At 52.3% G+C, this 14,069-nt stretch overlaps 5 protein-coding genes across 5 annotated transcripts; 2 read left to right on the top strand and 3 right to left on the bottom strand.

Moving 5' to 3' along the window:
* Positions 1-16: 16 nt before the first annotated feature.
* On the bottom strand, positions 17-1,051 carry GCG54_00000415 (putative uncharacterized oxidoreductase; the record flags this gene model as incomplete). The annotated part of the gene is made up of 1 exon (XM_045400554.1): positions 17-1,051. The coding sequence occupies one exon, from the start codon at positions 1,049-1,051 to the stop codon at positions 17-19; it is 1,035 nt and encodes a 344-aa protein (XP_045269529.1).
* Positions 1,052-1,899: 848 nt separating this feature from the next.
* Positions 1,900-2,993, bottom strand: GCG54_00000414 (uncharacterized protein; the record flags this gene model as incomplete). Its single annotated transcript, XM_045400553.1, has 2 exons — positions 1,900-2,806; positions 2,863-2,993. The coding sequence occupies 2 exons, from the start codon at positions 2,991-2,993 to the stop codon at positions 1,900-1,902; spliced, it is 1,038 nt and encodes a 345-aa protein (XP_045269528.1).
* A 1,155-nt stretch (positions 2,994-4,148) lies between these two features.
* GCG54_00000413 (uncharacterized protein) lies at positions 4,149-5,692 on the top strand (the record flags this gene model as incomplete). The annotated part of the gene is made up of 3 exons (XM_045400552.1): positions 4,149-4,611; positions 4,672-5,007; positions 5,073-5,692. 3 exons carry the CDS (start codon positions 4,149-4,151, stop codon positions 5,690-5,692), a joined length of 1,419 nt encoding a protein of 472 aa, XP_045269527.1.
* A 2,486-nt stretch (positions 5,693-8,178) lies between these two features.
* On the top strand, positions 8,179-9,168 carry GCG54_00000412 (uncharacterized protein; the record flags this gene model as incomplete). Its single annotated transcript, XM_045400551.1, has 1 exon — positions 8,179-9,168. One exon carries the CDS (start codon positions 8,179-8,181, stop codon positions 9,166-9,168), a length of 990 nt encoding a protein of 329 aa, XP_045269526.1.
* Positions 9,169-9,444: 276 nt separating this feature from the next.
* On the bottom strand, positions 9,445-13,900 carry GCG54_00000411 (ABC transporter FUM19; the record flags this gene model as incomplete). The annotated part of the gene is made up of 2 exons (XM_045400550.1): positions 9,445-9,655; positions 9,726-13,900. 2 exons carry the CDS (start codon positions 13,898-13,900, stop codon positions 9,445-9,447), a joined length of 4,386 nt encoding a protein of 1,461 aa, XP_045269525.1.
* Between the last annotated feature and the right edge of the window lie 169 nt (positions 13,901-14,069).

The raw sequence follows: 14,069 nt of genomic DNA, 5'->3' as shown, positions 1-14,069 counted from the left end.
CTATCTAGGAACCTTCCTACTGGCGGCTTTCTATCTCAAGAAACTGCTGCAATGTATCTTTCACAGTTGCCTGCAGCGGACGGTACTCAACACCCAGAACCTCCACGATTTTGTTCCCGTCAACCTGATACAAGCTTTCCAAAGCCACCGTCTTACCGCTTCCCGGTATACCAACCGGAACTCGATTCCTGACCTCTGGCAAAGCTTCCCTGGCTACATCAGCTGCAGATTGCCAATCGAAGTGATGCCCCAGCAAGAATCTTTGGCCGCCAGCCTCAGGTGTATCCAAAGCTGCAACAAGCATAGCAGCTGTATCTCGCACATCCACGACTCCGGCCCACTGAAGTTCCGGGATTTCCTTGGCGTCTACAATTTGCCAAAGAAGCTTAGAAGTTGACGTAATCTCGTCCAAGTTGCCAATGTCCTCTAGGTGAGGGCCCAAGACCAGGGCAGGGTTCAAGCAGCTGAGATCGAATTTGGTCTGGTTGTCATTCATCCATGCCCAAACTGCCTTTTCTGAAAGCGCCTTCGATGCCAAGTAAAGAGACCCACGATCTTTGAGTGACGCCGCCTCTTCGAATGTCGCTGGGTTCCAGTCAGACTCGTCATAGACGTATCCGATGCGGGGATCCTTGGAGTTGTCAAGCATGGCCGCTAGGGACGAGACATGAACCACACGCTTCAAAACAGAGCCGCCGTACAGCTTGCTGGCTTCCAGGATTCCTGTAGCACCCTTGATAGCGGGATCCAACATGTCGCGAACATTGTCTTCGACATGGCCGTGAACAGGACTGGCAACGTGAATGACGCCTATTGTTGTTTGATCGAAGGCGTCGTGAAAGAGCTCGGGCTTGGTGAGGTCTCCGATGAGGATGGTGGTCAACTTTGAGCCATAGTCGTTGGGAAAGGTCCCGCGGACTTTGTTGGCAGCTTTCTGGGACCGGACTGTTCCTCGGACATTGTATCCCCGCTTCAAAGCCTGGTCAACGACGTGGAGCCCTAGATAGCCGTTTGCGCCGGTAATCAGGATGGTGCCCGGGTTGTCAGACATGCTAAGTATCGGGAGAAGGTAAATGGGAAAAGGCGGAGTGTTAGGAATGTGTGAAGATCTTAGATTTCAACCATGAAATGGCAGTAATGTGACTTTTGGTATGGAACTTTGGGTCTATGCAGTATTTATGCAGCCCAGTCACTAGATCGCTGGAAGTTCAAAGGTCACAACTGTCAACCGTACGATTTGCTTGGCAGGATCTGCGATGGGCAAAAGATAGATCTTAAATCCGGCTGAAGTCCGTAAGTTGTTTTATTTCCGTGAACTTGTTATTTAGTACTCCCAGAATCTTGGCACTTCGTTGCGAGTGGGAAGAGGTGGATATCAAGGACAAGGTGAGCACGTCAGGACCCATAGGCCATCGAGCGCCTCCCCAGCAAACGGGACCGAAGAGGCTCCATTCAAGTTAGCGGTCAAAGGTGAAAACTACGCAAATGTTTGCTCGGCCTCGGCGGCAACGGAAATGCCGGCCGGTACATCACGGAGTAGTCCGCAATTCCGAAGGCTCCGGACCAATCCTGGGGCTCCACGCTTCCCCGCTGCCATCTTCGCATGCGAGCACATATGATTGCTTCTGCATTTAGAATCCATTTTGTTCCTGACACTCGACGGAATGCTTTCTCGTAGAGACAGCCTAATTCTCCTGAGTCTGGGCGGCAATACTTCCTGTGAACTTCGTGATTACAATGAGGATGATAGTAGGAGGGAAAGTGATGAGGGCGGCGACATAATAACGGTAACGATGGAGATGACGACGGTGCTAGTGAACATAATTGAAAACGTCGTGGTTTAAGCACAGGAAAAGCAGGGATATATTCTTCTAATGACCAGAATATGTGTTGATGTGGCTAAAGTTCCTCACTCGGGGCATCATAGAGCCTCGATCGCCAGCGACAACCGAAAGCAGGCTCCACGTTGAAGTCCAACCAATTCTCGCGCTCGAAAGCAGACATTGCCATCCCAATCGCAGCGGTGAAGACTGGTGCGAAGGACTGGGCGTTGTCAACCACGTCTACACCAACAACAGCCTTCAACGTATCAAGAAACTCTCCATCCATTACTGCATCGCCATAAAGAACAACTCGTTGAATCTTGTCTGGCATCGGGTGTCCGTAAAGATCATATCCCAATGGTAGCTTAGTAACCTCTGCAAGTAAGGCTTTGACGGCTTGGAGATGGCCGGGCTGTTCCCGACGATCCGCGCCGAGCTGCTGGTCGTAGACTTGACGTAAAACGTCCGCAACTCCTTCGTCGTCGGCGAACAGATTAACGTTCAGCCCAGAGTCGCTGTAATCTACTGATAGAACGGCTTGCGTTTCGTAACGCGGTGTGCTTGGGTTATTGATGCGGTTGGCCCACATCACCAACTTCGCAGCGCTCAAGACCCGATGGGTTAGACGAAGGCCAGCCGATTTGATTGCTTTGTTGATGATGTAGTCTTGATACTGCCAAGTCTGGTCAGGGACGACTACGCCGGCATAACAAAATGTTGTGCCTAGGTAAGACGCGACCGATGACTGTAGACTCCGCAAAAGACCCTGGCAACTGTCGAAGTCTGGATCCCTCTCGCAGATAGCAAGACCGAAAGGCTGCAGTGGAGGGCACACAGCGTTGCGCAGCAAGGACATGCCAGGTAAGTCTTCAACGATGGACGTTGCGTTGTCGCCTTTGCGCATGAAAGACTTGTACGCCGGGCTTCCCTCGATCCGAGCTACTTCTACGTGGGACCCGTTCTGGAAGAAGATGGCTGCGGTTCTATAAAATGAGTCAATTAAATCGGGTTCGTAGGAGGGCGTTTTGGGGTCTCGTACCCATAATCTGGCGTGAGGCTAAAACCAACGCCAGGGACCGGTGGATGCGACAATGATGATGCTGCCGCGGCGGCTGTGGCTATGAGAAGCCAAAAAAGGCAAAGACGGGACACATGTGTCTGGACGGACATGATGTCGTCGGGTTGTCCGAAATGGTGATGATGTCGAAATTTGGCTAAGAGTGGAAGAGATGTTTATTGTTGTTTGCCGCGTTTGTTTCGTCACCGTTGGGCTTTTGATCCTGTCTGTAAACGGAGCGCAGCGACACCTGTGGGTCACGTGAGTACAAATGCGCACCGCGGATCTTGACTTGGCGTTGGTGCTTAAATATGTGTTGCAGCGCGTTCGCGTGGCTGTGTAGATGAACTGATTGGTGCGCGAGTTGCTATTCGTGATGGGGTTCCAACACTATTCGTATGCTTTTTCTCCTGGTCGCAGAGGGGCTGTGTGCATCAGCCAGCCCCATGGTGGTATTCAGTATTGCAGCCTAGCTTTCGCCCTCTTTTTGTCATGGGCTAGCCATACAGGTGTCTCCGTGATCTATCCTGGCCCCCATCGCAAATGTCTCCATCAGTGTCATCCTTCAGTGGACAAGGTGTGCTCGCAGGCGGCAGACTGCTCAAAAAAGAGGAGAGGCCCGAATTAAGCGCTGCCGAGCTACTGGAAATGTCCACTCCAGGTTCCACCAATTCCAAGATGTATCTTATCTTGAGGCATGCTGCTCGGAGCTGAGCCTGGGGGCCAGGCTTTTTCGCACTCTTTGCCTCTACCACGCAGGACACCATACTTTCCTGGGGAGAATATGCCCCCATTCTGGCCTTGGCCGTTCATCTTGATGGTGTTGGAACGCTTAGATTCAAGGGGCTGTGAGATTCGCAAATAGATGCAAGTCCACTTTCAGGCTCAAAGCTCTCAGCTCAGTTGCTCAGCTAGAAATTAATACACGCAGGGCAACTCTTCTTCTTTTGCCCAGACTTCGTGGATGGACAAGGTATATATATCCTAATTGAATAATCATCATTGGGAAAGCTAGACACTCATCCTCAACCTCTTCTCTAATCTTCTGAGTATTCATTCCAACACTCGTAAGACTACAACAAAGACACCAGAAACGACTTCAAACGACAGAGACGACAGAGACGACAGAGACGATAGAGACGACAGAGACGACAGAGACGACAGAGACGACAGAGACGACAGAGACGACAGAGACGACAGAGACGACAGAGACGACAGAGACGACAGACGTCTCCAGCGGCACTTCCCCTATTATATACAGGTTCACCATGAAGATCACATCTCTTGGTCTCTTGGCTTGTTTGGTGGGATTATCTCTTGCGGTCCCTCACATGCCCAGAGATGTTGATCCCGAAAACCCCTCCGCTTCTGACCCAAAGACGCCCCCTTCTTCCCTCAAAGATCCTCCACGGCCTCAATCCGTCGGTCAGAATCCGTTTGCTGGGAAGTCTGTTACAGTCCCCGGCTCTTGCGGTAATCTCTGGAATCCATCCGAGACATGCCTTCGCGACCTCGAGGCTCAGAACGAGAACGTCGGGACATACGCTGGTGATCTCAAGTTCGAGGATAACAGCTGCGACGACGGACAGAAGCTCGCACTCGAAATTGCCGCCTGGGATGCCTTGACACTTGCCAACTTTGGCGGAAAGAATCCACAGTCGGCAAAAGAGATTGCGACGTGGAGGGCTTATATCGGTCCTGACTTTTCCTCTCAGCAGGGCCGTATTGTGGGTATGGAGGTTTCCACACCTAAAAACGCTGTGACAGTGCTGCTTACACCATAACCTACAGATAACCTGCGCCGGATTCAGGACCACAGGCCCAAGAAGAAGTTTGACATTATTGCCAGTTGCAAGGACACTAAGGGATGGTGCAAGGCAATCACAGGCGGATCGGTTGGCGGCTACGCTTGGACGGAGAAAGGCTGGTTTGGCTACACCTTTCAGCATATTACTCTGTGTCCGATCTACTTTGGTCTCGACTCTCTGGAAGGGAAGTTCGAGATGATTGAGGAAGCTCTGGCGAGAGGCGACACGACGTACGCCGAGATTGCAGACTGGCAGAAGAACAAAGGCCAGTATTTCTTGCACGAAATGATGCACCTGGATGCCGTTGGCCAGCCTCACAGTAAGAAACCCCTCAAAATATCAGTTTGCCTTGACTTCTCAGAATCGCTGACAAAGGACGCTTAGTCTCGGACCAGTATCTCAGCAGCAGTGAAAACATCGGACCCAAAGCATACGGCCCCGCCGGCGTCTACACGCTAGCACAGAAAGACCTCAAAAGAGGCGGCGGAGCCACGCGGGCGAGCCTCAACGCCGACAGCTACGCATGGCTAGCCAACAGCCTGTACTTCTACGACGCGACGGGCTACTTCCCCAGGCCGTCGGAGGGCACGAAGGGTGCCGAGGCTGATAACATCTACTTCGTGGACCTCGGGGAATTCGAAGGTGAGGCGAAGGACGCCGAGATCGAGAAGCGCTTCAAGGCCGAGGTGGATAGCTTCTCAAGTCCTCCACCAACCCCTACCGACTCGTGCAAGAGCGATAGTGACTGCTCTTCACCGCTGTGCGCCGGCGGCGGTGCTGTCTACTCCTGCGTCGAGGGTTCCTGCCAGTGCGGATCCCCCAAGCCGCCGCCATTGTCGTCGCCGTCGCCATCGCCGCCCATCAACACTCCCCCGCCAGGCACAAAGTGCTTTGAGGATGTATCGGAGTCTGACTGTACGAGCAAGTATGAGTGCCCTGATGAGAAGAAAGTTGGATGTGTGAAGAACGGCCTTGCTGAAATAACTTGGTGTACATGTTTCTAAAGTAGCAAATGCGACGGGGTAGATTAGTATGGCTAGCAAAATCGTCATTATCGTCGTCATTATTATTATCTTTATCAACCGTCGTCATCGTTTACGTCTTCGTTATTGTCGTCCATCGTCGTCGTCCATCTTCGTCGTCCATCTTCGTCGTCCATCGTCGTCTTTCTTTAGTGGTATCTGTCGATATTGTTACTCCTATTGTTTTTATTCCTTCTGCTATAGTAATGAGCTGGGGTAACGTAGTAAGCAGGAAATGTAGTCGTACAGATACTCTGTTCCAGCGTCATGCACTTGTTTACTAAGGGTTTAGAGATCACTACACTGAGAAGATATACGTGAGACATAACAAATGTCTTTTTTGAGCTGAAAGATTTATTGGACTAGGGACTATGCTGCTATTAGAAATGATCGAGTGTAGAAGCCAACAGCAGTCACTCCTCTAGTACCCTTGCAAGCCTCCGCTCGCATCCTTTCGTTGGAGGAATAGTCTCTGAAGCCTACAAGCACCCCAAGCTCATTCATGAGTTTGCGATATTCAAACTGTTTTCTCGGAGCGGATGGCATAGACTCCATTATCGCGACGAATAGCGTAAGCATCTTCGCCACGGCGGATAGCGTAGGCGTCAGCATCCTCGTCGCGGCGGATAGCGTACGCATCCTCATCACGACGAATGGCGTAAGCGTCGGCATCCTCATCGCGGCGGATAGCGTACGCATCCTCATCACGACGAATGGCGTAGGCGTCGGCATCCTCATCGCGGCGGATAGCGTACGCATCCTCATCACGACGAATGGCGTAGGCGTCAGCATCCTCATCACGACGAATGGCGTAGGCCTCTTCATCGCGGCGGATGGCGTAGGTGTCGGCATCCTCGTCACGGCGGATGGCGTAGGCTTCCTCATCGCGACGACGAATGGCATACGCATCCTCGTCACGGCGAATGGCGTAGGCGTCAGCACCCTCATCGCGACGAATTGCGTAGGCGTCTTCGTCGCGGCGGATAGCATAAGCTCCGTCATCTCGGCTCACATGTTGCTTGGGTGTACTGCGAATGGCGTAGTCCCTGGCCTCAGTCACTGGGGCAGCAGTGACGGCAGCGGCCAGCATGAGAAAGGTGAGGGCGTACTTCATCCTGAATGTCGTGATGCTTTGATGTGAAGCTTGGATGGAAGAGTTGGCAAAGTCCAGATTGGCAGTTGAAATGATGGGTAAATTGATCTTGTGTGCCTTGTTTGAAGTTCTTAACTCTCGAGAAGGTGGTTATCTGTCTCTTTATACTCTCCAAAGAAATCATCTCGAGACTTCCCCGGATAATCACGTTTAGTTAGGTAGAGATGTCGCTCTGCCAATAACCCGTCTAAGTGACAAGCCCCTCTCTTGTTCGTTGGCATTGTCTATTGTCGGGACTCAACCTAGAGCTGGCTGTGGATGTCGCCATTGAGAGAGGTGAAAGCCAGTGTGACTGACTGATGTGGGCTACTACTCGGCTGCCGGTCACAAGAGTTGCGCCTCGCCACTGCAGGTTTCAAACCTGAACACATCACCATTCACGCTCGCCCGAGTATTGAGAGCATTTCTGCAATGTGAGTCTCGGGGACCAATTGCCCGAGTCAATCAAAGCGGCTTGGCCGACACCCTCGACGTCCGTCTGATGATGTGTTTTCCGCAGTCATCGCGCATCTCGTAGTCACCTTCCATAACCTGTTAGACTCCTTGGTCGTCACGTCTACGGAGATGACTCGAATTCACTCTTCCAACTGTTCGTGTGTCTTTCAACCTTACAGAACTGTTGGTGCAAGGTTGCAATGAATGCGTTGAAGCGGGGAAACTCATGCATGTGTGAGAAATTGAGGGGTCGGTAAGCTGACAGCGAGAAGCGCCGAGACAAGCATGAAGCGATTCCCAACGAGGCATTTACTGAACATTCCGGGGGCGGCCAGTTTTGCTGATCCATCTTCTCCAAACGCAGTCCCTTCAGCACACGTATCTTCACGTCCATAAGCCGCGACGTAGCATTGCAGTCTGGGCAATAGAGTCGCCAGGAAAGGAGGGTTCCGGTTGGACACAGAATCATGCTCGTGCATAACACTCCACACAGTATGCGGCACGTAACTATGGAAAGAATCGAATCGGCCTCTCTTGCCCTGCGCAGTTGGCCCAGCGGCCCGTTCCACGCCGTTTGAGGGGTGCATGCATATGGCGCCATCCAGTCAAATATTCTGAAAGACGGAAAGGGATACGAACGCACTACGCGGTTGGATTAAAGTCGTGATAACACCAAGACCTTTAGCGAACGCAGGGTACTTTTAACCCATTTTAGGCCTGAAGTCTCGGCGCTCTCGGACTCTCCAAATTGCGTTATCATGAGGACTCTGATGTTCCCCCTGAAGAAGTGGACAGTGTTTGATCACGCTCGTTGCTCTGATCTGGGTCATTCCATTTTCGCCTTACTCCCTGGGCATTCTGTATTCATTTCTGAGCTGCCATGAAGCCAATGCATATCGACACAGAAGACTGCGAAGCAGCTGTACCATTTCTCGACGAGCAACCGTCTGTTACCGGCCATGTCGAAGGCCACGCCCGTCGTCGATCAGAATTGAAGTTTTCCCAAATTCCCGACAAAGGACACAAGACCAAGAGGCTGTTCTGGCCTACGTATCTCAATGTTCTCCTCTTTGTTGTGTCTGTTCTCATACTCCTCAAAGCCGGCGCCAAAACAGACTGCGCATGCTCATCTACATCTTCGTCAGCAGACGAAGCGATGAGATACACATCCAGTTGGTCTCCTATGTTTGACCATGTGGATCTCTCTCCTCATCTGACTACGGTTGACGGCACCTTGTACACTCACGACAACGCGTCTGTCTATCGCGGCGACCCATCGCCAGACACAGACGCTGCGTGGGATGATCTTGCGGCCGAGGCCTTCGAGGTCATCTTAGTCAACTCCAGCACAATGAGGCGAGCAGGATACAATCCTGATCACTATTTCAAGGCGCCTTCGTCCTGGAAGTCGCTGACCAAGGCTACAACAAATACGGCAACAGGGCAGCAGGACGCAGCAACGCAGGAAGATCTCTTCCCGGTGCAAATCGATATATTCCACCAGATTCACTGTCTCAATGCCGTCCGCAAGCAAATGCACTTTCAGCATTACTATGCAGACAAGTTCCCGGACGGTCACCCGGATGAGATGCATTGGATGCACCTAAAGCACTGCCTTCACATGGTTCTTCAAAGCCTGACATGCAGCGCCGATGTAGATATTGTCCCACATAGATGGGTTGAAAAGGACGAGGTTCCTTTTGCTCAGTTCGGGATTACGAAGAAATGCCGGAACTTTGACGGACTGCGGGAGTGGAATCGTCAAAATGCTATTGAGAATGTGCGTGCCGTGTGGCCCCGGACTAAAGAGTCGATGCCAGACGATGCCTTCGTCTGGCCTGGACATGGAGAGTATGGTGTAGGGAATTGATGTATCTATACGTGATGGCTGGAAATGGACCTCCGCAGTGGAGTTTGGAGGTTATTGTCAGACTGGTTTTGTATTGTTAGTGAAGGTCGTCCCAAGCCAATGATACAATATACGTGGGCGCGGTGGCATCATCCATACTTGGTACCACACAGGCTTGCAACGATTTGAAATACCGGTAATTGGGATGAATTATATTAATACGCGATAATTATCAACTCTCAGCCTTTGTATCGTACGCAAGCGTCGGCCATGTCTGCCACGTCCATAAGCCCTAAATCACTGGCTGTCCCATAAGTCTCTGAATAATGACTTGGTTTCCAGCAGACTCGCAGGATTTCCAATCTCAGCAATGTACCCAGAGTCCATCACAACTACAACATCGAAATCCAGAATAGTGCTCAATTGATGAGCCACAGCAATGACGGTGACTTCTTTGAACTCATCCTGGATGACCTGTTTCATCATGCTTGCGGTATGCTGGTCAACACTAGACGGCAAGTCAGTCATTCGGTCGAAACGCTACATCCTCAGAAGTCGCTATGAAGGATCCGACTCACCTGCTTGTTGCTTCATCCATGAGTACAATCTTACTTGGCTTTAGAACTGCCCGACATAAAGCCAGCAATTGCTTTTGGCCCTGGCTGAGGTTGTCCAAGGTAGCTGCAGCATGAAGCCCGCCAGCGTCCTCAATGACTTGCCACATTTGAACCTTCTCCACCGCTGAGCGTAGAGATTCATCAGAAATAACACCTGTTGGATCAAGATTCCTGGCTACAGTGGCATGGAAGAAAAACGGCTCTTGAGGGATCGTGTTGATTGCAGATCGAACACCTGATGGATGCACCGAACCAACATCGACTCCATCCACCACAATCGATCCTGAAACCAAGTCGGCCATTCTCGTCAAGGCTGCAATCAAGGTGCTTTTACCGCTGCCGCTGCGCCCACAGATAGCAACCTTCTGGCCAGGGGTTACATCGAGGGTGAAGTCCTTCAGTGCGAAACTGACTTTCTCAGTGCCAGACAGCACGTAGCTCACAGTTGCTGCGTTGAAGCTGACGCGGCCTTCCTGCGGCCATTCTGGGGGTGGCGTTTTGTACACAGCTATGTCGTCTCCAGGGTGGTTTTCGGAGGGTGTATCTTTCTCAAAAGCTTTGATACGAGAGATTGCAGTAAGAGACGTCTCGAGGTTCGTGTAGTTGATGACAATCATCTTGAGCTCTTGGCTGAGAGACATGAGTTGGATGAGGGCAACTCCCAGCAGGCCTCCCGATGTAGATGGCATCTTCGGCGCAATCGCAGCTACAAGGATCGCCATGATTGCTATTATAAGTTCCAAAACAAGCTGCAGCCACCTCTGAACCATGTACAAAAGATACACAGGCTTCTGAGAGGCATCCACGAGGTCATGGTTTGCCTCGATGGACTGCGCGGCCCAGCCGAAGGCGCGAATGGTGGCCAAACCCTGTACTGTCTCCAGCAGATTTGTCTGCAGCGGACTTCTTGCCTCAAGATCGAGGAAGCGAAGCTGTCTGGAGGTCCTCAGATAGAAGCTCTGGACGAAGTGCAATGTGACCAGCAGGAAAGGATAGGCGATAGCTACATAAGGTGCCGCAACCGCTATCAAGATCATCTGGACCAGGGCCACGAGACCTGCCGAAAGAGTTTCCAAAAGAGACATTGGCATGTCTCCATCCACAAGAATGATATCTTGGGAGAAGCGATTTGTCGTGATACCCGTGTCAACGGCACCGAAAAAGGATTGAGGCGCCCATATCATCGCCTTGAGTAGGACGTGGTGGAGCGAAGTGCCGGCTTTGACAGCGAGGGTTGTGAGTGAGAAGCCAGAGAACAAGGCGAGGAATGCTAGCGCAAGCACCTGGAAGGCGGCGTAAACACCTAGATAGTAGCCGTTCTGGCCGTTGCTGTCAGATGACCCTGGTACGGCCGAGGACCAGAAGTTAAGCCAGACGGTGCCGATTGTCGAGAAGACAGCCCAGCCACAGGTGAGAGCTACGAAGACCATGACTCGCCAGAAGCCGATGTGGGACGCTAGATATTTGTAGATGGACGCATCTCCAAGTCTTCTCGTCAAGTCATCTGCCGGCTCGGCAGCAGCCAAGTCATCGTCTCCCTTCGCAAGGGACTGGTTGGCCTCGTTTCCGTCTCTGGTGGCTCTGTCGCTAGTTGCTTCGCGAAGCACGTCGCCACTTGTGCTGCTCTTTTCCTGGATCACGAGTGACTTGATGTACGAAGACTGCTCCCGTAGCTGTTCGTATGTTCCCGCCTCAGCCACATGTCCGTCGAGGCCTAGGACTATGATGTGGTCTGCTCGAGGAAGAAGAGAGACGTCATGTGTGCAAAGCACGATGGTGCAGCCACTCTGACGCAGTAAGCCTTGAGGGCCCATTGCGCGTTCGAAGACCTTGACTTTGGTTGTTGCATCAAGGCCAGAAAGGACATCGTCGAAGATAGCCATGCGCTTTCGTGCATAGAGTGCCCGGGCTATCGCCACCCTCTGCTGCTGTCCACCACTCAGACGGGTCCCTTTGCTACCAACATTTGTAGCTCTACCTTGCGGAAGAGCTGCAATGTCGTTCCCCAAGTCCGTAGCATGGATAACCGATTCAAGCAAGGTGCTATCGAAGCTTGAGAACCCCGTAATGTTGTCAAGGAGTGTCCCATACATGATGAACGGTTCTTGGCCACAGAAAGCAATGTCCGTGTTAGCGGTTTCACGGACAGAGTCGAACATCTGGATGTCTCCTCGGAAATGTGGCAGCTCGCTAATGATAGCTCTGGCTAAAGTGGTTTTTCCACTTGCCACAGGTCCGATGATCATGGTCAACTGAGAAGCTGGGATGTCGATGTTGACATCTGTCAGGACCGGCTTCATCTCTGACCATCCAAGCTCGCCAGCACGAATGACCACGGCGCTTCTAGGCCGGGTGAGAGACGATTCTTCAGATTGGACTTCGGAATTGCTTGGCGAGAAGTTGGTTTTCCTTGGCTCGGCATGAAGGTACTTCTCAACTCTGTTGAGACATCCAAGTGATGCCACGAAGAGCGGGATCGCCTGGAACAACCACACCAACGGCTGCGTCATCAGCTGTAGCAAACCGAGCGACGTGAAAGCCTTAACGGTATCCAGCTGCTCGCCAGCACTCTGTGCCTGTAGTACAAAGACCAGGAACGTGAAGACAGGAGACAAGAGCAGCGGCAGAAAAGCGATCGTGGCAGTAAGCACCTCGATGTGGCGGAAGTGTCTAGCAGCGTGGAGCTCTGCCTTCCTCAACTTCTGGAGCAGATCATGCACACTTTCCGAAAGTCCAAGGAGCTTGATGCTCTTCATGCCCGCGACAGCCCTTGCGGTCATGGCGACGCGTTCTTGCGTCGCTTCCATCCACGAGACCTGGGCTTTATCCGCGAACGCACTCATCAGCATTGAGCCGAGGCTTGACACAGTCGCAACGACTGCCGGAGCCACACAGGCTATCCCAAGCTCCCGATACAGCAGCCAAACAGAGATGGCAACCTGTACGGTGTTGGCCCATATCTCGTGGACATCTTTGAAGCCTGCAATGATACGTTCCATATCAGTACTGATCAAAGGAACAGCCGCGGTCGTGTCGCAACGAGCAGGATCGATGCCGAGCGTCTTCTCATATACAGCCGCCAGAATGCACCCGCGCAACTTGACGAGCGACTTGTATGTCAGACGCCAGTAGATGCATCCTGAGATGGCTATGCCGAGGTAGACAAGCCCGTAAGTAATGATGAAGGCGTAGCCGGTATTGCCAACGAAGGTTGCTTCGCCAGCGAGATACCGAAGAAACTCGCGCAGCAGTAGGGGTTGGCAGAGAGTGAATGCGACTTGAGCGAGTCGCGGCATGACTGGCGCCATGATTGACCATCTAAGGGCTCCAAGAAGCACAAGAGAAAGTCTGGGGAGTGGCTTGTTTTGCTTGTTCCATATTGCATCAAAGGCGCGGGACAGGTGTGCTGTGCCTAATCCCTCGCTCAGAGGATCAAGATCGGTGGGTGCCAGGAGTGTCTTCCGGCCCTTCACCAAGATACCTCGAAGCCATATCAGAAGGCTACGACTGAATACGCCCGCCGTTTCTTCGGGAGTTTTGTGTCGCCATTCTGGGAGCAGAAGACTTCGCTTCTCGATCACTTCCAACACCAGCAGACCGCTTTTGAGTATCAAAGCAGCGGTGAACTCGGCCGGTATGAGAATAACACTGCTCGACTCGTCGTGTGCCTTGAGCCACAGTGTACGGGTCTGCACGGCATCAAAGCTCAGCGAGACGAGCAGGTAGACGTTGAGTAGTGTTGATGGGCGTGGCGAGTATGAATGTTCGAGCCAGGACAATGTCCCAAGCGCAAAGACATCCACCAATTTTAGGATGGCCGCCGCGATGCTGGCTCTTGTTCCGTAGAGTCCTGGATGAGTGTTGATCCATGAAGCGAGAAGAGCGACCTCGATCGCGCCATAGCAGGCGACCGCGCTGAGCTTCGCCCAGCGGAGCCCTGTGCCCACGGCGACTCTTTGGCTCTTCTTCTGTCTCGGAAACAGGACCAAAAGGCGGATGGCGGCCAAAAACAGAAACAGGCCTGACGGCACAGCGGAAAAAACGGTTTGCTCGAAGAGTAACGAGAAGTCGAAGTCTCCTCTGCAGCCATGGACAGGGCCGAACTCCGAATCGGCGCAGGCGGATGAGTTGGCCATGTTGCGCCCCGACTTCGACGTCTGTCTGGGTGGCTGGTTTTCCGCGGATTTCGGTGGATTGAGGGTGTGAAGTGGAAAGAAGGGAGAGGCTTCAATTCTGTCCAACAGCCAACAAGATGAATTGACCAACAACCCATGTCTCTCCCGCGGATAAACGGGAGAGCATCCC

Source organism: Colletotrichum gloeosporioides (genome assembly GCF_011800055.1).
Source record: "Colletotrichum gloeosporioides strain Lc1 chromosome Unknown consensus_12, whole genome shotgun sequence".
NCBI classification, from domain to species: Eukaryota; Fungi; Ascomycota; class Sordariomycetes; order Glomerellales; family Glomerellaceae; genus Colletotrichum; species Colletotrichum gloeosporioides.
Note: the sequence above shows the minus strand (reverse complement) of the source record. Positions and strands in the feature narration are given on the sequence as shown.